The sequence below is a fragment of the Sorex araneus genome, chromosome 2 (assembly GCF_027595985.1).
Source record: "Sorex araneus isolate mSorAra2 chromosome 2, mSorAra2.pri, whole genome shotgun sequence".
Classification (NCBI taxonomy): domain Eukaryota; kingdom Metazoa; phylum Chordata; class Mammalia; order Eulipotyphla; family Soricidae; genus Sorex; species Sorex araneus.
In genome coordinates, this window is record NC_073303.1 from 280,746,712 (window position 1) to 280,773,344 (window position 26,633).

Below are 26,633 nucleotides of genomic sequence, written 5' to 3' on the forward strand. Positions count from 1 at the left end.
TTTTGGAAGGTTATCCTAGTATGGAATGTATTAGTACTTCAATCCTTTCTGGTTCCTATGTACAAATATAGATCTCTCCATGTAGATATCGTTGTATATTTGCTTTTTCATTTATCTGTTGCAGCTTTTTATCATTTGTGCCTTTTTCCACATTTATACTCTTACAGATAATGCTGTTCTGAATATATATGTACATGTATTTGATTGAGTACTTGAACATTTGATTGTATACCTGTTTTCTGTTTGGTATATATGCGTAGAAGTAGAATTATAGGAGTAGAATTACACAGTAGTTCTGTAATCATGTGATTCTGAGAAACCAAGAATAACTAAACCAGTTTGCATTCCAGCCAGTGATAAACAGATGCTTGTTTCTCCGCATCCTCACCAATACGTGCAGTGTTTTTAGTTTCTTTGTTTATAGATATCTCTTCCTCTTTTGATTTGCACTCTCTTACTAATTATGACCATATTTTCCTGTGTTTGTTGGCATTTATCTTCTTTGAAGAAATGCATATTCAAGTGCCTTGCCCATTTTTTAAGTTTGTTTTTTTTTTACTTTTTGATTTTGGGGTCACAACTAGTGATTCTCAGGTTACTCCTGGCTCTGTGCTCAGGAATTACTCCTGGTGGTGCTTGGGGGATCATATGGGATGCTGGAGAATCAAATCCAAGTAGGCCTACGTGCCTTGTAAGGCTAGTCTTTTAATTTGAATTTAAATAATATTTTCATTGAGAAAATTCGAATCTCATTTAGCAAAATTCCGAAGTCTTGTTTTCCATTTTTATTGAGGTATTGTGATTTTCAATACTGTTACTAATCCTTCCATAATACACTTAGACCAGAGTCACTGTCACTGTCATCCCGTTGCTCATCGATTTGTTCGAGTGGGCACCAGTAACGTCTCTCATTGTGAGACTTATTGTTACTGTTTTTGGCATATCCAATACGCAGGGGTAGCTTGCCAGGCTCTGCCGTGCGGGCTCAATACTCTCGGTAGTTTTTCTGGGCTCTCCGAGAGGGGCGGAGGAATCGCACACGGGTCGGCCGTGTGAAAGGCGAAAGCCCAACCGCTGTGCTATCACTCCAGTCCTTAGACCCACTTAAAATCCTTTTCAAGCAGGAAAAAAAACTGTCTTAGTTAACAAAGAATGCCGTAGTTCAAAACAAATATTTAAAAAGCTCTGGTCCGTAAAACAGCCAATGATCTTTTTTTATGATCATACAACAATTTTCATATCCCAGTCTATGGTAGGGAAATTCAAATTGTCAGTTTATTTTGGTGTCCATTAATTATTTATAGGTATGAATCTCTGCATTCCAAACTGTCAACAGCTATGAATATTCATTTATTTGAGAGTAGAAGTCCTAATTACGTAGTGAATCTCAATTGTGGGGATTACTTAATTCAAGGTTATACTGTTGTTATTATCGTCGCAGATTGCAGGGAAGGTTGAGAGTGGGGAATAAGAACTGAGGAGAGGGGAAGGTACAGAAATATTTCGTTTGTGTTTCCCGAGTGCTGCTCAGGGAACTCTGGGGCCATGTCTGGTGATTCTCTGTCGACTGGGCCAGAGGGTTCAATGTGATGTGATGCTTCTTGGGCCATGATGGTGCCAAGGGGCCACCTATCACACCTGGTGGTCCGGTGGTTTCCAGGGCTATGCCTGTTAGTGCTGGGACAGGGCCAGGCATTGTGGTCATGGGGATCAAACTGGAGTTGGGTACATGCAAATTATGCACCCTAACCCCTGAACTGTCTTTATTTTTATTTATTTTATTTTTATAAGCGTGCTCACAGTAATTTATTACATTCAGTATCTCAACATCAATCCCACCACCATTACACCTTACCTACCACCATTATTTCAAATTTTCCTAACTACCATCCAAGCCTGCCCCAGTAGCACTGTAGCATTGTCGTCCCATTGTTCATCAATTTACTTGAATGGAGACAACAAGTCTCCATTGTGAGACTTGTTACTGTTTTTGGCATGTAGAATACGCCACAGGTAGCTTGCCAGGCTCTGCTGTGCAGGCAGGATACTCTCAGTAGCTTGCCGGGCTGGCTCTCCAAGAGGGATGGAGGAATCGAACCTGGGTCAGCCGCGTGCAAGGCAAAAGCCTTACCCACTGTGCTTTCGCTTAGTCCAAGTAGCAGATCCGAAGTAATTTATTTTGTATTGCTTGTTATAAATAATTCTCTAAAAGTGATCAAGAAAGTTTTCTTTAGAAGAAAGTGTGTGAAGATTGCTGAATCTATCCCTGGAGCCATCGAGCCCTTTTATAAGAGATTACTAACATGTTGTTACAGGTTGAGCCTTGTGTGCTAATATTTTTTAAAATTGAAATTGGTTGCCTTCTGCCTTACATCCTATCCAGTGTGCGCTGCTCCTGGTACATCAGTGTTGTAGAGTTTGAGATATCACGTGACTGCGCTCCAGGAATTCTAAAATTTTAAATAGGGTGATAAAGCTGGACTTAAATTTTTAACTGGATGGTGACTTTGGGGTCTGAGGAACCTGCAGCTTGTTGATCTCTTCTGAGTTTATTTGTGAGTCTCTGGATCATGTCCAGCTAATGAGCTTATATGACACCAGAGGCAGTTCGGGGTGGGGAGGTAGCAGGTCACCCATCCCTGACTCCGTGCGAGCCTGGAGATTTCGGTTACAAAACCCACATACCTGAGTTTTTCAACAGATTCACTCATGGATGAGGCTTGTCCTAGCCTGTGGAGATCGACTGTGAACATGGCGGTTCACATGGCGGGTTCTGGGGGTATTCAGCTGCTGGGGCTCTGTTAGGGTGGTGGGCTCTCCCCGCACCCCCGCCCCCCCAGTGCCCCGGATATGAGGAACTATCTCTTTAACCTCATAACTCTTACAAAGTGGTTCCTGAGATCTTCATTGTTCTTTTTAATCCCTCAGTTCCAACAGCCACCTGTTCATTAAAATGACTCATTTCTATGGACAGAAGCTGTGTGAATTGCTCTGCCTTCAAGATCTTGAGCTGTGGTCGGTCAATAGCTGGGAACTCTTCTAGTACTGCTTAGTGTTAGAACAGCAACTCTCTGAGCTCATAAATATCTTCTGTGTCTACAGTTTGGGTTCTCCCATATTCTTCCTTCTGGCTATCAACCTCAATAACTTCTATTACTTTTTTTTATCGGTAACCTCAGTTCTCTTGTACTAGTGTATGTCAGACATGCATCCCCATCCTGAAACGGCCCTTCCTGCTCCCTGTCTTCTCTGTAAGTGGTAGGATGAGCAGTAGGACAGCACTGGAGATTGTGCTATGTCTTGGAAGTTGGATGTGACGCTGGTTGAGAAGTTGATAGGAGAATGAATGAAATTACTTTGCCAGCATTTCTTGTGCTATATCTGCAGGACTAACTTGTGTTTAACAGGTATTTATTGAGAGGCCAGAGAGATAGCTCGGTTGACTGTGCATATGGAGGCCCAGGTTCTATCCCCACTGCTGTCACCTGAGCACTTAACCAAGTGAGCATTTAGCCCTGGAGCACTAATGAACAGGGCCCCCAAAGCAAATGTGTTTTCTCAGCATATGTTTTGTGCACACAGCCATCCCCAGGACGTGAGGAGAAATATGGAATTTTCCACCTTTGCAGTCCTTTACAGTCTCAAGTAGGAAAGGGACAAGTGTGTTTTCATGGTGGCTGGTCAGGGTGCAGTATTACCTGTGCTGCAGACTTGCCAGGAAGTAAGTTACCTCAGGCTGGGGGTGACAGCCGTGGCTCACACTTAGGCTGTCCCCAAGGTGCCTTTCTCCCGTCCATATTCAGTCACTTCCGGAATCTTTAGGAGGGTTTCTGTCTGGTCCTCTGAAGGACAGAGGACCGGACTGCCCCCAGGAGAGAGAGGTCACCGGTGTTACAATCGCTTCCTTGTTGAGTTCTTGTTTCTTTGTGCCTTTGATGAATACGGTGTCCTTCCTGCTTCACGGAGCAGTACCTGTGCGGGGTCTTTGTGATGCCCACTCCCACACACCCACGTTCTCTCCCCCTCTATTATTAATGCCTGACGTGCTGATGGTTAGTATCTTGAAGGGATTTTTGGGTGTGCTTGCATGTGTTTAATTCCTGTTTCCTTTTTATTTTTTCCCCAGGTCTTGATGCAGAACTTTATTATGTGAGAAATGACCTTATTAGTCACTATGCTCTATCTTTTAACCTGCTAGTACCCAGTGAGACAAATTTCCTGCACTTCACTTGGCACGCAAAATCCAAGGTAAGAGAGTGGGCAACTGCGGACCCCAGGACAGGCTCTGAGGCCAAGGCCAAGTTTGTGTCTCAGGGCGGGCTGCTGTCCACCGTCCCAGAGAGTTGGTGTGGGGGGTGGGCTAGGGTATTCCAGGGTATTCCAGAGTTGTATTTAACATCTGTCACCATTCCTCGGGAAGTTCTGAGGTCCTTTACCGTGCAGGTAGCCTTCCTTGATGTGCGTGTAGGACGCACCCATCCTCAGCTGGAGGAGGGGGCGGCGGGGCCTGCTAGGGTCAGTGCTTTACAGGGGAGGCCCTGGGTGGAGGCTGGGGAGTGGTGAGACAGATGTCAGGCAGGTTTGGTTCAGCGCCTCTCGTTCTCCCATGTGTGAAGAAACGGTGAAGGAAGGTGCAGCACGAGCAGGCACCCGATGGGCTGTGACCAGGCGCCCCTGGCCGAAAGGAATCTGTGGCCTGGTTTATTGTTGCCGAATTCTTGACATATTTTCTGTGTCTGGGCTCCTTGAACCTGCTAACTTCTCTCAGAGGTCAAAGAGTTGGAAGCTAATACAGAGCCTCTCCTGTCTTTTATCAGCTTTCAGTATAGGTATTTGAGTAGAATTTCAATTATGGAAGTAAAAATATTTATTTATTGGCTCTGGAGATCATATTCATTGCCTCAAACACAGAGCTGTGTCCCTGACTGTAGTTCTTAGTTTTGTGTGTGTTTTAAGTATTATAAAGTATTATTGAGAGAGAGATAGACAGATAGACAGAGATGGAGACAGAGAAGAGAGAGAGAAAGAGGAAAGAGAGAGGGGGGAGGGGGAGGGGGAGAGAGAGGAAGGGGGAGAGAGAGAGAGAGAGAGAGAGAGAGAGAGAGAGAGAGAGAGCGCCCAGCAAGCCCCGTGCCACCTTAGCTCCCTGGCATTGTTTTATCCCTTTGTGCCATTGTGAGTAATCCCTGAGCGCAGAGCTGGGAGTAGCTCCTGGTGCCCCCAAACCAAATTAGGTAAATTAAGAAACAGATTTAAACTCTTTGATACAGGTTTTTAAAATGTTCAGTTTTGATACAGTAGTGGTCATTGGGAAAATTAAATTATTATGGAAAGTTTTAAGAACTGTTAAGATTTTGTCGTCAACACCCATTTTTTTCTAAATTGGCATAACTTCTTCAGGACTAATTTTCATTATAAAAAAAAAACGCAAAAAACCTAGCATTGGGTGGGGCGTGCCTCTGGAACATTTTAACTTTCCAACACTGTTGCTTTGGGTTATGTAGTGTTCTCTTAGTAGCTCTCTTTAGGGTGAAGAAAGAAAAACAGGTTGAGAGATTAAATTCATTCGAAACAAATAAATGGAAGCCTAGTTATGTTTAAATATCTAAAGGGTGTCATGTATCAGATTACCACTTTCCCTGGGTCCGCTGCATGGATCTGGGGCCAGTAGTCACCTTACGTGCAATTGGGTGTTATTTCCTGTTTGTCCACTTAAAGAAGATGAACGGGGGCTCTTTGATTTTTCTGTTTTTTTTTTTTCCTCCCTCCTGAAAACAGCTAAATAAGTTTGGGAAACCTCTGGTGTAGATAATTTAGGAAATGTTCTCCTGAGAGAAAGAATCTGAGCTCTATCAGTTTATGATTAGTGCCTGAACATACGTGTGTGTGTGTGTGTGTGTGTGTGTGTGTGTGTGTGTTGAGGTGGGGGGGCACAGCCCATGCTGTGAAACACTGTGGTTGATAAAGTTGTTCATATATACCTAGGGGCTTCTGATATTTGAACACCACCCACCACCAAAGTGAAGTTCTCTCCACATTGTCCCCCTTTACCAAACCACCAGGCAAGGCTACTCCCGGTATTTTATATTGCTTGTTGCAACTAAGTGGCCAAAGGAATTATCAAAAATACTTCAGTAAAAGAAAATACCTGAGAATTGCTGAATCTCACCATGGGGTTCTTAAGTCTTTGTCTAAGGATTTACTCTGCTGTTTGTTGCTAATTCACCCTTCAGTGTTACTGTTTTTGTTTGTTGAGTTCAGTTGCCGTAGATGCTACTTTCCCTTGTAATTTAGTGTGCTCCTACTGGAATTTCAGTGTTGACCAATTTGGAGGTGTTGTGTGGCCACATATGTAATCGCATGGTTCAGGCACTTTTTAGGACCTGTGGTCTGGGCCAATGGGTGAAACGTCCTCAGCCTGGATATCCGGAGTGCCTAAAATTTTTTCCATTCGGTGTCTCTGCAGACAGTATTAGTGAAGTGGTGATGCTGAGCAGTTGGCGTGGCTGCAGGTGGGCTATGGGTGCAGCTGCCGGGGCCTCTGCAGGGTGGGGATTTGGCCTCCTTCAGAGGAGGGAGATTTACCCCAGAGCTCACAGCAGGATTCTTAAAAGAACCTGAGCTAACGCATTTTTTCAGTATTTTATTTGACATAATTGGGAAGGAATAACTTTATTTAATTTTTTTTTCTTTTTGGGTCGCATCCGGCGATGTTCAGGGGTTACTCCTGGCTCTGCACTCAGGAATTATTCCTCGAGGTACTCAGGGGACCATAAGGGATGTGGGAATCGAACCCGGGTCGGCCACATGCAAGGCAAACGCCCTACCCGCTGTGCTATTGCTTCAGCCCCAGGAATAGCTTTTAATTTTGATACTATTTCAAGCATGAAGAAAAATGAGAGAAGAGTACAAAAATTCTCACATTCCCTCCCCCCTTTTTTTTTCTTTTTGGGTCACATCTGGCGATGCACAGGGGTGACTCCTGGCTCTGCACTCAGGAATTACTCCTGGTGGCACTCTGGACCATATGGGATACTGGGAATCGAACCTGGGTAGGCCACGTATAAGGCAAACGCCCTACCCGCTATGCTATCACTCCAGCCACTCTCCCCCTTTTCTTTACTGAGTTTAAATTTTATTCATTTGCTTACTTTTATCACTCATTCTCTTCCTTTCTCCATACCCCAATGCCATACACTTCCCTCTTCAAGCAATTTGTAGATGCATTATAAGCATCTTGTCCCTTTATCCTTAAATATATCAATATATTTAAGGATAAATATATATCAATATATTTAAGGATAAAGGGACAAGATACTTATTGTCACTTGTATATTACTTGATATATTACTTGTATATTACTTGATAACCTGGACAAATCTTAACTAACTTAAGTATAGTTGTCAAAATCAGGAACCTTAATATTGATACACTATTAATTAATTATCTATTATACAGTACTTATGTTTTACCAGTTATTCTAATTGTGTGTGCGTGTGTGTGTGTGTGTGTGTGTGTGTGTGTGTGTGTATTTCAGTGATTCTTTTTTTCCTGTGTGATTCAGGACCATGCAGTAACTTGACATCTCTTTAATCCTGTTAATCTGTAACGTTTTCACAGCTCTGCATTTCTTCACCCTAACACCTTGAAAACGTACTGCCTGTAACTTTGCAGAGTGCTGCTGGGTTTGGACCAGCTGAGGTTTCCTCAGGATTCCATTCAGGAAGGCCTTAGGCAGTGCTGCCGCCGCCCAGGTCTGTTCTTCACAGTGCACGTGTGGCAGCCTGTCTCACAGCTCGTGCTGGCGGCTCACCAGATTTCTCTTTAAAGTTTTCCTCCTTATGACAGATAAGTTATTGTGGGGCATAATTTGGAATTACGTCAGAAATAAAATCTCATTCCTCATCACTCTCTCAGCCACTGGTTTATGCATCTGAGTTGAGAAGTAGGTTTCACTTTTCATCTCCTCTCCTGGGGAGGAATGTTCCCTTGCGCTGAAGGACGGCATCAGAAAACCACTGGAAACTATTTGGCTGGGGGTGTTTTAGGTGGAACTCATGAGGTAGCTGCTCTTGAATTTTAAATGCCCTTATAAGTCTGAGATGCTGTGTTTCTGTGAATATCCCAAAAGAGAAGCTTCTCATGGTGTCTGAAAAAAAAAAAAAATAGGTAGTTAATTCTTACATCTCAAGAAGATTCTTACATTGTCTTTTAAAAAAATGATAGCTAATTCTTTGTTTTTCTACTTTAAATGTCAATGAATAAAAAAAAATAAACACATTTAAAAATCGTGAAAAATGAAATGAAATAGTAGATATTCTGTTCTTAATGCTCTACTGACCTTAAATAGGTAATAAATATTTCTAGGCCAACTTGGGAGAAAAGAATGATGATACATCATGAGAATGTTTCCTCGGCATGATGACTTGTGAATGGAAAGGAGTGTGTGTTCATTGGAGTTCAGTGAAATTAAACTTTCCATACTTAATTTCCCCTCTTCCTTTCTGAGGGTCTTTAGGCATTGGGGTCCCCAGGATTGCCTTGGTACATGAGCAAATAGAAGTTCTTATGGTTGCCCTAGGAGCCCTTAAAACCATCAAACCATCTTCCAAATCTCTACTCATTTCCTTTTAAAAGGAAACATACCATGGATGTTCTTATTTGTCACACCTCTTAGGGGTCTGACTTTGCTGATGACATGTGCTTGAGGACTTTTAGGAGCCTGTCACAGGAAGGGAGTAGGTGAAGGACCCTCTGCCACTGTGTGTAGAGTTGAACTCTTTCTACTTTGTAAAGGCTGTCCCCTGGGACTGGGGCGATAGTACAGCAGGTAGGGCATTTGCCTTGTATGCGGTCAAACCGGGTTTGATTCCCAGCATCCCCGAGCACTGCCAGGAGTAATTCCTGAGTGCAGAGCCAGGAGTAACCCCTGAGCATCGCTGGGTGTGACTCAAAAAGAAAAAAAAAATGAAGTGCTTAAAAAAAAAGACTGTCCCCTATAGTTGGTCTTGTACCAGTTATCATGTCATTTATGTCTATAACATATGGTCGTACTTTGGTTTATTAGTCAGTTACTATGAGAGGAAACTAGGAGTCAGAACGGGGGAGAGGGTGAGTGGAGTATGGGGGCCAGGAAGTAGCAGTGCTTTGCAGTAGGAAAGTCACCAGAGGCCCGGAGGTGTAGCAGAGAATTATTCTTTTGATCTTGTTGGCTCTGGGATGCAGCATTTCAGAAGACCGAGGCTCCCGGGCCCTGACACACAACCAGAAACAAAGATTTTGCCAGAAGATGAAATATTCACTTTTAAAGGACTTCGGTCCCCTTGGCATGTTGGTTAACACTGTGGGTATTTTAACATTAGTCTTCACACATCAAAGTCTTTGCCAGTAATGTTTTCCAGTATTTATACATGACTCTTGTCTTATCTTGCCAACCAGACTGTAGTCTCCTCAGAGCCCAGAGCTTTGTTTTGTTCTTGACATGTGTCACACTGCCTCAGTGAGGGTCAGTAAATGCCATTGGTTAATCGCATTTCCAGATGGGAGGAGAACTTTGGTCTGACTTCTCTTATAAGGCCACACACTCAAAAAAGGGCAACTACTGTGTGGTTTTAATAAATAGTTTCTTCTATATTCCAGAACTTTCTCCAGTATTCAGAAAAAAACATAGCAACTGTATCTGTTAAGTGTTAGTAGATACTTTTTAGGGTTAAAATACAAAGTAGATAAAAAATATTTGCCAGAATACTGCTTCTCCCCGCCCCCCCCCCTTATCTTTACCTCCTAGCTGTTCTCTGGTTTCAAGCATTCTCCCTCGTTGTCAGGAGGATCTGCTGGGCATTTGTCCAGAGACCCAATAGCGGCCCTTGGGGCCAGCCTGCTGTGTCTGTGTGGAATAGGGTTTCTGTGAGAAAGGCAGCAGTTCTGGTAACTTCAGATAAATTTAAAGGTCATTTGGCGGTAGGAAAGTATGTTCACTTTAAATCTTGACAGTGTTCCAGAACAAATTGGCTTTTACTCATCAGCCATTTGCAGTTATCACTTATTTCCAAGTACAGGAAGATTACCAAAAATGTTTATTTTTTAGCTTGTTCAAATATTTATATTTTCTCTAGTTTCTTTTCTGAAGTATTTGACATAATTCTTTCTTTTTTTTCTAATAAGCATCTGCTTAAGTTCCTTTTGTTCCAATAGATGATAAATTTTAGCCTTTGAACATATCTTTCTTCAAAGGATCATTGGTAAGTGAGATTTAAAAAAAAATAGATCTATTCATGCCAAAATAGAGAAAATTAGATTTTAATAACTGGCAGTTTTTCCTTTGACCCCAGAAACTTCAACTTAGAAAATTTCTCTCTGGGGCTGGAGAGAGAGTACAGAGGCAAAGGCACTTTCCTTGCATGCTGCTGGCCCTGCTTTGATGCCCAGCACTGAATATGGCTCTCCAGGTGCCAAAGGTGATCCCCAAGCACAAGAGTGTGATCCAAATACCCGACCTCCTGGGGCTGGAGTGATAGCACAGCGGGTAGGGCGTTTGCCTTGCACTCGGCCGACCCAGGTTCGAGTCCCAGCATCCCATATGGTCCCCTGAGCACCGCCAGGGGTGGTTCCTGAGTGCACAGCCAGGAGTAATCCCTGTGCATTGCAGGGTGTGACCCAAAAAGCAAAAAAAAAAAAACAAAAAAACAAAAAACCAAATACCCCACCTCCTGTCCGCCTGTCGTGCCTGGGTGATAGCTAAGTGACTCCGAGTCTGGCCTCACGGCCCTGTGTTTGGTCCTGGTGCTGCTGTATGTGCTGACCGCAGACCTGGTAGCTGTGCCGTTTGTGCCAGCCCCAAGGGACTGTGCCTCCCGTGACCGAGTGTGCAAGCTGTGCAGCCTGCCGTGTGATGCCCAGTGAGCACCATAGGGACATGCCAGCCCCACATGGGACTGCATGTGATCCGGATAATCACATCAGAGAAAAGGGAAAAGCTTGTTGCAATTGGCATTGGCATTAAATTAGCTCAAACAAGGGGGAGGGGCAGGGGAGACAGAAATTACCTGTAGATGTCTCACAAGTTTATTTTTAAAATCTTATCCTTAAAAAAAAAAAAATACATTGGGGGCTCCATGGCTGTGCTCAGGGCTGGGCCACTTAGGAGAGATTCAGCTCAGCAGAGCATCCTGGGTTGGTGCTTGGGCTTGGCAGCTGGCACTGCCCAGGCCGGTGTTCCATCCCTTCGAGCTCTCCCTGGCTCACGTGCTTAGACACCTGAAGGGCCCGGCTTCCATGCCTGCACGCTTCATGTTCCTCCAGGCTGCTGTTCCTGCTCATAGGATTTGGACCTGCTTGCCTCCTCCCAGCTCCGTCTCTGCTCGTAAGCTCAGGTTCTGCCCTGATTCTCAGATGCTGACCTTCACACCCTGTTGGCACTGCGGTTAGTTAGGACCTTTTGCTGTCCCGTTTGTGCTGTCCTAGTGACTGGTCGCTGGCGAGCCTCTGCTTAGAATCCCTGAGACCTAGAGTAAGGAGAGAGCAGATACGAGGAGCCCTAGGGAGTTTGGCGTTGAACCTGCTAAGAAGACGAGGCGACTTCTGAGGAAAGCTAGGGCGCCTGGGGGTGCTTGAAGAGAGAGACCTAGAGCAGTCGCGAGAGACCCCTGCTGCTTAAGTTTTTACTGAACCAGTCCTTCTATGTCTGCCCCTCTCTTTCTGACTCATTTCACTTAGCATGAACCTCTCCATGTCTACCCATTTATAAGCAGATTTGTGGAGTATAGAATACCATCACATGAGGCTGACACCCAAGGACAGTAGATACAAAGGCCAGGGGGATTGCCCCATAGCTGGAAGCCTGCTTCATGAGCGGAGGGGAGAAGGCAGATGGAATAGAGAAGGGATCACTAAGAAAATGATGGCCGGAGGAACCAGTTGGGATGGGAGATGCGTGCTGAAAGTAGATAATGGACCAAACATGATGACCTCTCAGTGTCTTTGTTGCAAGCCATAATGCCCAAAAGTAGAGAGAGAGTGTGGGGAATATTGTCTGCCATGGAGGTGGGGGTGGGTGGGAAAGGGGGGTATACCCAGGATATCGGTGGTGGGAAATGTGCACTGGTGGAGGGATAGGTGTTTGATCATTGTGTGACTGTAACCCAAACATGAAAGCTTGTAACTATCTCATGGTGATTCATTAAAATTTTTTTTAAAAAAGTATTTAGTGAACCATAGTGGTAGGGGGATCACTGACTCTTGCGGGATTCAGGTAGTGATGGGATCTTTAATAGCATGGGTTCTTTGTATCAGGGGTGCAGAGGAATTCTTTCGTATGTCAGTAGACTAAATACTGAACATTGAAGCTACCAGGAAGCTTGCAGGAGTCAAAGTAAGCCTCGGGCCAAGGTCTCTTGCCTGAGAAATAGTCACTTTGAGAGAGGTTGTGAGCTCAGAGTCCACAGGACATGCTGCCTAGGAAGGAACTTACGGTCCTAAAAGCATCGGCAGCCAACTCTGTTGTATAGGCCCTGAGCACCTGGTGTGGAGGGACGGGTTGGCAGAGGACGAGGCGACTTCTGAGGAAAGCTAGGTTGGCGGAGGTCGTGGGGAAAGTACTTGTGAAGAGGCAGAGAGGGCAGCGAGCAAGGCTGCCTGGAGCTGGGTTAAGGTGGAGGCCGGAACTAAGGGACTCTGGGCACAGGAAGGCTGGTGTCGGAATCTTGGGGGTCAGGGGAGGCTGCCGGGGTGGGGAGATGCAGCTGGGCTTTGGGCGGCTGCCTTGGAACATGGCTGAGATCCGTGGAATATCTGTATTTGTCAGAGGGACCTGTGCCACCCTGACTCGTGTGTTTCATTAGCCATTCTACTCCACCCGCACAGCATGTTGTGTTATCCTCATTTCACAAAAACTAAAGCTCAGAGAAGGTAATGTCCCCAAGGGCCACAGCGTCTCAGGGTTCCAGATCCAGATTGTGCTAGCTGCCCTTGGTGCGCTTTTCTTTATGCAGCGTCCTGCTCAGAGATAACACAGGTGGGTCGCCTGACCAGTGCTTTCCCCCAGTGCTCCAGTCACCGAGTGTTCCTGGGCTAGAGTGGACGGGAGGGGGGCCCCTGGCAGTTCTTGAGCCCAGGGGTCTTCCCAGAGGTGCTTGGACTAGACAGAGCTGAGGGGACCCCCAGAGGTACGCCTGGTGGTGTCGGGGCTCATACTCAGTGTCTCTCATGTGGCAGGTTTGTGCTTCTCTGGAGGCGTGTCCCTGAGACCGCCTCAGCTTGTGAGGCTGTGGCTCTGTAGCACTCCCTGGATGTGGTGACCGTGTTTGAAGATGCCAGGGTGAGAGGGAACAACCCCTAGCCCAGGGACCACAGTCACTGTGTCACAGCAGCAGACCATTTCCTCGGTATGAACGTGGCACTTACAAACACAGCCTTTAGTGCTGTTTGAATGCCTTATGTAATTTTGCATGGACCTACAGCCCTCAGGGACTTTAAAGGGTGGGGAAATTTAAATATTGGGTTGAACCTTCCTCTATATCTGTGGGTTAAAAAAAGAAACCCAAGGACCCTTCCTGTCTATGGTCCCAAGTGGTATCTGTCCTTCCCTTGTGTCTGGAATGAGACTTTTCTTGTTTTTTTTTTTTTCTTTGCATCTTTATAATCTCCTGTTTCATGAACTTTTCCCCTCCTATACATATAAACCTCACGCATGAAGCCTCACACATGAAGGAACCGGCAGAGGAACCCAGGTGTGCGGGACCCAGGGCTGAGATTTCCAAGCCTGCTCAGATCGGGACTGGGCCTCTTCCGCCCAAGTCCCCCATTTTCCAGTAGCTTGGTGGTCACACCCACAAACTGTGCCCGTGTAATCCCGTCAATGGTCAACATCCAGAGACTATAAAACCAAGCTCCTGAAAGCGCGGCCATGACATATTAAAGCCTAGTTCTCCCTCTCGGAGAACCTGGTAAGCTACTGAGAGTTTCCTACCTGCATGGGAGAGCCTGGCAAGCTCCCCATGGCATATTCATATGCCAAAACCAGTAACAATGATGGATCTCATTCCCCTGACCCTGAAAGAACCTCTAATGTGGCACTGTTGGAAAGGACGAGTAAAGAGAGGCTGCTAAAATCTCAGGGCTAGTCACAATCTGGAAAAAATTAGAGTGCCCAAAAACAGATGACTGGTTAAAGAAACTTTGGTACATCTATACAGTGGAATACTATGCAGCTGTTAGAAAAGATGAAGTCATGAAATTTGCATATAAGTGGATCAACATGGAAAGTATCATGCTGAGTGAAATGAGTCAGAAAGAAAGAGACAGACATATGAATCAAACCCAGGTCAGCCGCATGCAAGGCAAACACCTTACCCACTGTGCTATGGCTTTAGCTCCCTAAGGTGCTTTTTTTTTTTTTTTTGCTTTTTGGGTCACACCCAGCGATGCACAGGGGTCACTCCTGGCTCATGCACTCAGGAATCACCCCTGGCAGTGCTCAGGGGACCATATGGGATGCTGGGATTCGAACCCGGGTGCAAGGCAAACGCCCTACCCGCTGTGCTATGCTCCAGCCCCCTTAAGGCGCTTTCTTTTGCATGTAGCTGACCCCAGTTTGGGTCCCAGGATCATTATGGTCTCCTGAATACCACCAAGAGTAACCGTGGAGCAAAATAAAAAAAAAAAAAGAGACAGACATAGAAAGATTGCACTCATATGTGGAATATAAAGTAGCAGAGAGGTACGAGCTTGCAATGATGCAACTTCTGGCAGAAATTTCTCTGTACTTAGTTACTAAAATACTAAAATACAGAAATCCAAAATCTTGTGGCTGCTGTGTGGCCACACGACCTCATATCTCTTCATTCTCAGCAATGGAAAACAAATTATCAAATGCTTCTTTTCCAGCAGGTCTGACTTTGGGGGGGAAACTCCAAACAATAATAGTGAGTTTTTTGTTGAAATATTGCATGCAATCAAAGTAAAGAGAAAGTAAAGTGAAATTTATCAGCTACACAGACGGGGTGGGGGGTGGGAGGGAGGTTTACTGTGGTTCTTGGTGGTGGAATATGTGCACTGGTGAAGGGATGGGTGTTCGAGCATTGTATAACTGAGACTTAAGCCTGATAGCTTTGTAACTTTCCACATGGTGATTCAAGAAAATAAATAAATAAATAAATAAATAAATAAATAATAAATAAAATCTCAGGGTTGGGACTAATGGAGACGTTACTGATACCACTTGAGCAAATTGATGATCAACGGGATGATGATGATGATGATGATGATGATGATGCAGCATATAAACACATTTGAATTTCTCCCATTGAAAAAAGGAAAATCTTTGGAATACCCCTCCACACTCCTCCCCCCACACCCTTCCATCCCCACCCCCACGTCGTTTCCTAGTTCCGTTTCTTGAAGAATAGTTGCCAGACCCAGGTGATAGTTCAAGTGGTAGAGCACCTGCCTTGCGTGTGCGGGCCTTGAATCAATCCCTGGCACCACATGGCATTCTGAGCACTGTCGGGTGTGGCCGCCAAGGCCCTTCCAGTCACCGTACAACCCAAGCACCTTCAAGCTCTGGCAGGAGTGGACCCAGCCTCTGAGCACCGATGGATGTCACCCCTGTAATTAAAACCAAGGCAGAATAGTTGCCCAGTGGCTTCTGCTCTTCCTGTCTCTCTCGCAAGGCTGCCTTTGTGAGGAGAGAGGACTGTTAACTTTTATCCAGACCCTATCAGGAGGATAGAGTACCAGGAAGTGGGACGTCAAGATTTTGAAGGCGCTAGCCATTCTCAATCTTCGCTTCTGCCCTGGTTCGTGCTGTTTCTTCCACAAATACCTCTTTGGCACAGGGCCCTCCATTGGGTGGTGCTGGTTAGCCAGCGTCAAGCCACACTGTGGGCCAGGTTTTTTGATAGATCGTATTCGTGTTCCAGGGACATCTTAGTTTTCTGTTCTGAATTTGGAGTCATTTGAAAAGTACTCAAACCTGAACTTTTTTGTGTGGAAGTTTTATGTCCCCCCCCTTTGTTGTTGTGACGCCAGGGAGTCACGTTAAGTGGTGGAGGTACTTGTGCTTGGTTGAGGTTGGGGTACAGAGGAAGTCACACACTTGCTGTGGTGCTGCAACCATACTTGGCATGTGGGGCAGCTCTAGGATTGAATTTACACAGGTGAACTTTGCAGGGGGCGGTGTTGCGGGGGCAGAGAGCCATCGGGAGGTTGCTCGAAAGCAGGAAGTCTGGGGACCCCATCTGTGATCCCAGTCCCAGCTCGCTGGGTTGGCAGCCCCGTGCAAGGGCTGAAGAGACGGTGATGCTGCTTCAGCCGTGTGGTGTCGGGAACTCCTGAGCCGTCCCTCAGTGCTGGACACCTTCGGGGCCACCCCTGGCAGTCTGGAGTTGGGGGGACGGGAGGCTCAGAGCTGCACCTAGCGATGCTTGGGGGACAGGGTGGTGCCAGGATTTGAACCTGCACCAGGCACATGCTAGGCACGTGATCTAACCGCCATCCTGTCTCCCTACTGTGAACTTTCTTCGCTGTGAGTGCTGGACCGGGGAATGTGACTTAGCTATTCTGTGATAAACTAGTGACCTCAGATCTGCTTGTGAGATGATGGGTTTGTAGAGCAGACCTTTATCCAGTCGCACAGATCCTCAGAGCTCGGCTCTGTCAGCCAGGGAAGACAGTGGGTAGGGCACCTGCCTTGCACGCAGCTGGCCTAGATTCAATCCCTGGCTTCCCGTAGGATCCCTGGCCACTGCCAGGAGGAACCCGAGCATTGTTGGGTGTGGCCCCCACAACAGATTAAAAATTGTACTTCTCAACTTTCTTACCTCTCCAGCTCTCCTGCTTCAGGCTTGTTTGTCAGTGATTTTAGACTTCAGGATTTAATTTTTTTTTTTTTTAATTTACCTTTTCACTTTTCATGTAGGCACTGTGATTTACAATACTGTTACTAGTAAACTTTCAGGCATCAGCAGAATTTCTGAATCCTGCATGGCAGCCTTTACAGGATGCTGATGGTATTATTCTGGACCTGAAATTCAGTGTCTTTTGGGATTGAGTAAGACTCTGACAATGTGGATTTGTTGCTAACTAGATTACGTTTTATGTGTTCTTGGTTTATAAGGCAAACAGTAAAATCAAGCTGTTGTTACCCTCACTATTATCATGGAATCAAGTTTATTTTTCCTTTTTATAGGTTGAATATAAGCTGGGATTCCAAGTAGACAATTTTGTGGCTATGGACATGCCCCAGGTCAATATTTCTGCTCAAGGGGAAGTTCCACGCACTTTATCAGGTGAGTGTGAGACAGAGTACCTGTCCTCTACATCCCAGAAACAGCAGTTCATTCTCAGGGTGTTACTTTCTGGGCATAAGACGTTTAAGGACTTTGCTATTTTACACCACTTCCTCTTTTCTTTCTTCTTTTAAACGCCTCCCCAGGCCCCCGTGTCTGGTCTGGTTGTTCTTACACGGTGGCCTGTCTGACCGTGACACTGACCTATGACTGTGACATCCAGTGCCCCTGGCCCCTTGATGACTCAGCCAGCTCTCCAGCTGGTATCTAGCCACTGCCCTGCTCCCTTCTCGCTTGGTATTGCCTTGAGCCAGCTCGGAGACCCAGGCCCTTGCATGCAGTGCCTCCGTGTGAACTGTGCAGGGCGCTCTTCCTCTCTCCTGCCTCTGCTCAGTCTGTCCAGCTCCCGTCTCTCCCGTCTATCCCATCTCGAAGTCTCCTACCTCCTGCTCTCCCTCCAGCTGCTCTCCTCTTCCCACTGGCCGGTTTTCCTTTGACGCTCGGTCCGTCTCTCCCTGTGGCCACCAGAGGGCAGGAGCTGTCTCTCTAGGCTGGCTGAGACACCTCTGGCTAGCTGGGTTCTGGATTCAGGGTCCCTTTGCACATCTCGTGGTTCTGAGCCAGTCCTTTGAGAATGACCCCCCACTCTCACACGTGTGATTTTAAGGGAATGGACCTTATTAGAACTTGAAAGTATAAGCCAGAACAGTACTTGGGAACTTTTTCTGGTAACGATATTCACTGTCTATAGCGAAATATTAATCTGAGTGTTAAGGAAGTATAGGAAAGTTGATTGATTTCATTGATTTCTGTGGGTCACCAAAGAGTTTTGGAAATGCGCATATTTTTCATATGTAGATAATAGAATGCTGTAGATAGATCATATATTTCTATTTTGGGGGTGGATTTGGGTTATATTTTGCAGACTATATGTGGTGGCAGAGTTCAAACCTGAGTCAGCCACATTCAAAGCAAGGACCTTAATCCCTGTGGCCCTAGAATGACATTTGAATGGGAGTGAGGTGGGGGTTGGGGAAGCTTGGATGACACCGTGTCAGATGCTCAGGGTTTACTCCTGACTCTGCACTCAGGGATGGTGGTGCTTGAGGGACCAGGTGGGATGCTAGGAATTGAATTGGGGTTGGCCAATGCAGGGCACATAGCTTAACCCTTGTTCTAGCTCTCCAGCCCTAGAATGAAATATTTTAAATATATAGAAAAATAATCTTAAACTGTAAGTTTGAAAAAAATTGATGTGCACCAGTCTGGTACTCCATTGGCACAATAATTGATTAAAGTCAATTTCTGTTTAAAAGGTTTTTAAAAGTACACTTTAAATTTAAAATGGAGAATTTATCAAGTTTGTTTAAATATATAATCTCTTCACTAAGATCAGTACATAATTGCCTTTGAGTTATATTTTCTTTTTTACTAGTAATTTTTGTTGTTACTATTCTCTATGATTGGTAAGATAAGCAGGGTTTGCCTTACTGTCTCTTTTAGTAGGAGAATTTAGGAGATTATAAAATTTAAAATATTAAAAATTATAACTCATTAAAAATAACAATTTCATTATTTGTGTCTTGGTTTATTCTTCATTGCTTTTAGTTAACTGTAAAGCGTTTGCTCTGAAAATACGCTCTCTGAAAGTGTCTGTGTAGTAATTTATTTAAGTGATCACTTGTATCACTTTTAGTTTTATTGCGGCAAGAATAAATTAAATCATCTAAAGTATTTTATGTGTCTTAATGTTGATTTGTAGTAAATGAATTTCTTGTCTTTTTTTTTTTTTAACAGTGTTTCGGGTCGAGCTTTCCTGTACTGGCAAAGTAGATTCTGAGGTCATGATACTTATGCAGCTCAATTTGACAGTAAATTCTTCAAAAAATTTTACAGTCTTAAATTTTAAAAGGAGGAAAATGTGCTACAAAAGTAAGATATTTGTTTGTTTGTTGTTCTGGGGGGTCCAGTCCCGGGCCTGTTGCACCGAGGCCTGTATTGTATCACAGGCCCACCTCCCTGACCACTGAGATCAGGGGGCCTGATTTATCAAAATGTATCTCTATGATGCGTTGCCAAAAATAGATTTTGTCATCGTTTCATAGATTTACTTGTAACCAAATCTTATTGTTGCAAATGAGAAAATAATGAAATTCATAGGTTATTACTGGATAGCTCTGTGTATGTGTATGTGTGTGCACGAGCGTGCGTGCACTTGTGTGTGTGTGTACCACACCTGATGGTACTCATGGCTTACCTCTGTCTGTATCCAGGGATCATTCCTGGCAGGCTTGGGGGACCATATGTCTATGTGGTGCTGAGACTTGAACCCCAGGTTGGTGTGGGTAAGGCAAGTGCCTTCCTTGCTATATTATCTCCTTGGCCTCCCCTTCCCCCCAGTTAGCAGATAGTTTATGGCCAGGATTCTTTCTCAGGCCCTGTACAGTTCCTCTTTTCCCATAATCTTTTTTTCAGAATTGCTAGGACAGTTTTTAGTAGCAGTGTGAAGTAGTTGGCAGTGTTTGAAGAGTTAAGTCAGGTTGTTTCCCAAAGGAAGCCCCTGAATAATTGTTAGCTAGTGTTTCTCTTACAAAGATATTGTTATAGAGCATAGCCCTGTGTCTGGACTGCCAGCTCCCTCATGGCAGGATATTGGGGAACGCTCTTGAACAGCAGCGTCTGCAGCAGTCAGTACTTTTATCTGTAGAATGGGATTAATCTGTAGGATTTAAAATGGGAGTAGGTGGGCACTCAGTGATAGAGTGGGGGCCAGGCGGTGGTAGGGATTGTACCTGGGAATCCCAAGCTCAAAGCACACGTCCAGCTCTTGCACTGCTTTCCTCAGCCTAAAAAGACGCATACATATTTAGTTTGAGTGAATCTAGCCTGAAACTAGGGTACCTCTTGTGAGTACTTAACATATGCTAGTAGATTTCAAGTAATCTGTTACTCAGGAAACTACAGGAAGTTCTACCAGCAGGGTATGTATAGGTGCAAGAATCTTAGAGGTCTTAAAAGTTACGGAGGAGCTGGAGAGAACGCTCACATTCTTTGCACCTGGAGGTCCTGAGTCCACCCCTGGCACCACGTGGTTCCCCTGAGCACTGCTGGGAGATCCCTCTGAGATAGTAGTAGCTTTTGAGTACTTCTAGGCATGGCCCCAAAACAAAACAAACCGTTATTGAGTTACCCACTTTAATTCTACACAAGTAAAGTTTGTATATTCAGAAATTACAATATTCTTTGTGTATTTTGTAACTTTGAATTTATAAATGTTTTGTAACTCCAGTTTATAGTCATAGGTAGGGCTGACAGAGGTGAGGGCAGGGGAGAAAGCCAATCTCCAAACTTACTGAGTTCTCTTCTCCAAGTGTTTTATGGGCATTGCACCCATTTAATCCGTAAAAAAAATAAATAAACCTAGACAGCAGCTTCCTTGTTATATGCAATTTCTGAAGAGGAAGCTGAGGCCCAGAGAAACTAACCAACTTGCCAAGCTCAGATAGCGAAGTGGTGCAAACTGTCATCTGCCTCATTACTATATGCTCTGAACATGTTTCCTAATTGAGACGCTGAATGTTATGGAAGCGAGTAAGTTACAGTGGCTGACTAATTTTCAGATACTTTCCAGTAAGAATGCTGTACTGCATTGAGATGGAGTTTTGTTTTGTTTTGTTTTGTTTTTATGGGCTCTGCCCAGTGGTAGTGGGGATCGATCCTGGCAGGGCTTGGTGGGCATGCAGTCCTGTGGAAGGAGGGGCCTGTGCTCAGCGCCCCGGGGCAGTTTCTCTGACTCCTAAAATGGACACTTTGATGATGAAAAAGTAGATGAAGATTGAAATTATAGCTTAAGTATTTCAGTGACATATTTTAGTCTTGTAGATTTATGTAAATTTGACGTCAAAATACACTTAAGGGTTTCTACTTTAACTGATTCAACTGTGTGTAAAACTTTACATTAAAATCCTCTTTGGTGCAATGTCCTGCTTTTTTTTTTTTCTTTTTGGTTCACACCCAGCAATGCACAGGGGTCACTCCTGGCTCATGCACTCAGGAATCACCCCTGGCGGTGCTCAGGGGACCATATGGGATGCTGGGATTTGAACCCAGGTTGGCCGCATGCAAGGCAAACTCCCTACCCACTGTGCTATCACTCCAGCCCCTCCTGCTTTGTTTTAGACTTGTAGTACCACCCTTTTTATTTGGTGGTCGTGATTCTAGCTACCCCTGTCAGCCACTTCGTGTTTGTGATTCTAATGTAATCGTAATTAGCTGTCTATCTGGTTTTCCAGTCTACTACATTTAAAAAAAACTTTACGTAGTAACGTAACTTTAATAGGTGTACCGTTAATGCCCCATACTAATAAGAAAGGGGTCTTTATCACAAAAGAGGGATTATTGTTAGATTAGTTTAGAACTCCTTCCTTAGAGCCTTTACGCATAGTTAATGTATAGTGAGTGAGTCTCCATCGAGGTTGAAGTATTTGGACTTTTTTCTGACTTCTTATCAGCACAAATTCTTCTTCTTTTTTTTGATTTGTTTTGGGATGGTTCTTGGGGGTTCTCCCAGCTGTGCTTGGGGACCCTGCAATGGTGCTTGGGGCGCACCTGATGTTAGGATCAAACCCAGAGCTCTCACATGCAAAGCACACAGTCTGGTCCTTTGAACCATTTCCTTAGCCCTTTCTACAAATTCTTTTTCATTGAATCTCTATAAGGAACACCATTTGCTAATGCTGGCATGGACTATTGATCAGTGAATAAGAATAATCAGTTGAATAATAATGTAACTTTGTATTGCAAGAGTACAAATCTATGTTAGAGAAAATTCAGCAAGTACAATTATAAAAGGACTATCATTGCAAAGAATTTCTAACATGTCTTTTATCTCCTTTGAAATCCAGAACTTGAAGAAGTAAAAACTTCACCCTTGGACAAAAACACTAGCAGAACTATTTGTAAGTGTTACTCTTTTTTTTTTCTTCCATCATTAGGATTGAGAAATAATTAAAAATGGACATGATTTGTATGAAGCTTGGAAGCCTGTGGTTTCCAGTTTGTCAGAAACTAAATGTAATGGTACCATGTTATTATTTCACTGATATCTGTAGATTGTTGTCAGATGGAACTGTTAGACTCTTGAACATTTTATGAAGTAAAATTCATAAAGCAAGTGGTCTAGAAAAGTTTACAAGTAAGAAGAAAAGAAGTTTACAAGCAAGAATTTATACGAGGTGATATGTTGGGCCTCATTTCAAATGATTGTCTTTACAATGTGAACACAAAGCTGCGCTCAGCTAGACCGTCTTCTGTGTGGCCTGGACTTAACCCTCAGCTAATTTCATCTCAGTAAAAATGCAGCGTGAAAGAAAAGAATGTCAGGCTGTGGAGATGGCCCCATGGCTGCAGGCTTTGCCTCCGAGAGGCCCAAGTTCCAGCCCCAGTGCTGCGTGTTTTCCAGAGCACTGCCAGGAAGAGCCCCTGAGGACTGAGCCATGTGTGGTTCCTGAGTACCGCTGGGTGTTACCCAGAGAACAAAAACCAAATAAAATTATCCAAATTTCAGTTGGAGATTCCTTAGAAGAAGGAAATATCTCTGCTACCAATTTTAAAAATGCGGTGATTCCCAGTTCTTCAAGAGACCCTTCCCATGACCTGGGAGTTACTCTGCCCCACTCTCCCTTTCTGTTTCCCTAAACACAGTCTTCCACTGAAAAAAAGAAAAAAGCCCTGTGATTTTAACTATTTTCTACAGAAGGATGTTATTTGTCACAGAGTAGTGTGTTGTTTATTTTATTTTATTTTTTTGTCCCTGTCTCTTCCTTGATTCTTCTCTCCTTCCTTCCTTTTTCTCTGTGCATCTGTCCAGCCCGTCCTCAGACTTGGATGTGCTGAGTAGATGGAGGATTGAAGGGGGCAGAGCAGACCCTGCTGCCAGGGTTTCTGCTACATGGAGGGGCCGGGCAGCCCGGGGCAGTGCACATTCTCCACTGGTGTCCCCATTATACCCCCTCTTTCCAACCCTTCCCCTGCCTCCATGGCAGATAATTTCTCCCATACTCTTTTACTTTTGGGCATTATGGTTTGCAATACAGATACTGAGAGGCCATCATCTTTGGTCCTTTGCCTACTTTCAGCACACATCTCCCATCCCCAAAGATCCCTCCAACCATCATTGACTCAGTGATCCCCTCTCTATTCCAGCTGCCTTCTCCCCCAGCTCATGAACCAGGCTTCCAACTATGGGGCAGTCCTCCTGGCACTTGTGTCTACTGTCCGTGGGTGTCAGTCTCATATTATGCTATTTTATATTCCACATATGAGTGCAGTCCTTCTATGTCTGTCCCTCTCTTTCTGGCTCATTTCACTTAGCATGATATTCTCCATGTCCATCCACTTATAAGCAAATTTCATGACTTCATCTTTCCTAACAGCTGCATAGTATTCCATTGTGTAGATATACCAAAGTTTCTTTAACCAGTCGTCTGTTCTTGGACACTCGGATTGTTTCCAGATTTTGGCTATTGTGAACAGCCAAATGCACATACAGGTGCAGATGTCATTTCTACTGTGGGAAGCGGCAACCTTAATCTTTTGTTCTGACCTAACACCAGAACTCCAGACTTGTATTTCTTTCAGCTTGACACCTCCGTGTACAGGTGTACTACTACTTCAGCTTTACCTTGGACAGAAGGAAACTCTTAAACTTCCCTTCCTCCGAGCTGCATCTGTTTCGTTTTTGTAAGGGTACCATTGTCTCAGCAGTTCCTTTAGCCAAAACTTAGTTCTTTTTTCCTCTTCTACCTCTGTAGAAGAGAATCTGGTTCATTTGACGGATCTTACGGAACTGCTTCCCTTTCCATTAACTTCTTGTCTTTGCTCTGATCCCCTTGCCCAAGCCTCAGCTGTCTCATGGACAACCAAAGTAGCTTTCTGACTTCCTGTCTCTGCTCTCAGCTCTCCCCGTAGCATTCCTACCCAGGATGACTTTCCCCCCACAAGGTTGACAGTGTTTCTTGCAGTGCTTCCCCCTCTCGTTTAAGATCAAACTCAAATTGCACAGCTTTTTATTCAGTACAATTTTGATGTTAGTACTTGTTGCTAAAACTTACTTAAATCTCCTTGATTTTTTCCCTCTATTTCTCTCCTAGTCTTATGTTTCTGTGTTGTCTCTGTCTTTGAGTTGTTCTGTTGAATAATTGAAACAGGTTATTTAATGACTTGTCTTATTTTCCTATTTTATCTTTTAAAAAAGAGAGAGCAAAATATAATTTGCTACTCTCAGAAGCGAAAAGGAAAAAGTTGTCCTTTTAGCTTTGTTTGTATATTCCTTCTCCAGAGAGCCAGTAATCATTGGCAACAAAGATAACCTGATCCTCTACTCCAGGCATAACTGTTGACGACGGATCAGTATAAATCTGTGCTGGCCACCGTGTCACTGTGAGCCACGTGTGGCTGTTTAATTTTGATTAAAAATAAATTAAATTAAAACTTCATTTCCTTGGCTGCAGTAGCTACATTCCACGTGTGGATCTCACAGAGCCCCAGATACTGTGTTGGGCAGCACTCTAGAGCGTTTCAGAAACGCCAGAGACGGGGTAGGGCTACGGTGCTTGCCTTGGGCACGGCCAGCCCAGCTTGGTCCTCAGCACCACATGGTACCCAGGCACTGCCAGGTGTTTCTGCAGAGGCTCCCAGCACTGCAGGGCCGGGCACACAGGGCCATGCACCCTCACAGTGAGTGGCCGGCCCAGTTGACCGAGAATCCCTGAAGCCGATCCCGGGGCCCCTGTCCAGGAACATCTCCGTCTCTGGGAAGTCTCTGTCGGACGGCACTGCAGTAGTGACTCCTTACGGCTCTGCTATTTGTGACTACGTATTAGCCCAAGTACTTTTCCAAAAGAATACGACAAAAAATTTTTCAAGCTGTGTGAATCTTAACGTCAGCTGGAAACTGATCTTACTTGGATTACTGATTACTGGTCTTAGCCAAAAAATGGACACATAAAGCACAAGTGTTTCGTAAAGAACAAGATAATTATTCGGTGTATTGGGTCACAAAGCAATTGTTAATTACGAAGCTTAATATAAATTTTATTTTTATTTCAGATGATCCTGTACATGCAGCTCCAACCACTTCTACACGTGTGTTTTATATCAGTGTAGGGGTTTGCTGTGCAGTAATATTTCTTGTAGCAATAATATTAGCTGTTTTGCACCTTCATAGTATGAAAAGGATTGAACTGGATGACAGGTATTGTTCACATTCGGGGAAAGAAATTGAAAAGCAATCACATGGGAACCCACACACACCCACGCACACCGGGTGCAGGGGATGGAGGGAGGGTGATTAATCTCAAGCCCAAGGAAAAAATATGTCATCATGGTTATTGTCACTGTCTGCCTCTGCTTTAAAATTTTTCAGTTTGTGAAATGAAAAAAAAGTAACAGTATATTAGTTGGTGGAGAAGAAATCATCACTTGTTTTTTTCTTCTGTCCTTTTGACAAGACTCTGTTTCAGATTTTAAAATAGTCCTGTTTCTTCCTTCTAGTTTATACCTTCCTCAAGATTCTGATCCACTTGGTTTGGGGTCTTTGGGCGTCTGTATTTTTTTTTAAAAAGCTCTTTGGATGAGTCTAATGTGTAGCCTTAACATTGGGCTAGATATTATGCTCGAGGCTGGGAATAAAACAATTAATGATAGACCTTATGACTTCAAGTACTTCATCTTTGACGTTAGCCCATAATTATAAGAGGCAGTAAAATTGATGCTTGTGATATGCATAGTATAGTGTGGGAATCCAAGAGGTGCTTGTCCAGCCTAGCAGGACGAAGATGACAGGGAGGACAGGAGACCCGGGAGAGGGTGAGAAGAAAACTGGAGATAGTAGTTTTATTTTCCAGCCACAGTTCTGACTTTCCTCCTCGGTGAGGCCCAGTTGCTAATAGAAGACATTCCCTTGGGGCTGGGGCGATAGCACAGCAGAGAGGGCGTTTGCCTTGCACGCAGCCCACCCGGGTTCGATTCCCAGCATACCATAAGGTCCCCCGAGCACCGCCAGGAGTAATTCCTGAGTGCAAAGCCAGGAGTAACCCCTGAGCATTGCTGGGTGTGACCCTCCCTCCAAAAAAAACAAAACCAACAAAAGGGACATTCCCTTCCCTGCTCCGTGCTGGAGTTGGCTCTCACAGATCTCCAACACCTTTGGAACCTTGACTTGGCTCCCCTCACCCCTCGCCCCTTTGTTGTTGTGGTGACTGGGGTCATCACAAAGTCGGTTGTAGTGCTTGGTGGGGGTCATGCATGAGGTTGGGGTACTTGCACAGAGTACTCACTCAGTATGGT

The 26,633-nt window shown here is 44.6% G+C and overlaps 1 protein-coding gene across 2 annotated transcripts in view; it reads left to right on the forward strand.

Moving 5' to 3' along the window:
* Positions 1–26,633, forward strand: part of RYK (receptor like tyrosine kinase) — an 82,638-nt gene that overhangs the window by 19,573 nt on the left and 36,432 nt on the right. For both annotated transcript variants that reach the window (XM_055127231.1, XM_055127230.1), the window contains exons 2-6: positions 4,127–4,248; positions 17,186–17,285; positions 19,083–19,217; positions 22,190–22,243; positions 25,395–25,539. In XM_055127231.1, the coding sequence (XP_054983206.1) occupies positions 4,127–4,248; positions 17,186–17,285; positions 19,083–19,217; positions 22,190–22,243; positions 25,395–25,539 (556 nt within the window). The remainder of the gene's footprint in view (positions 1–4,126; positions 4,249–17,185; positions 17,286–19,082; positions 19,218–22,189; positions 22,244–25,394; positions 25,540–26,633) is intronic.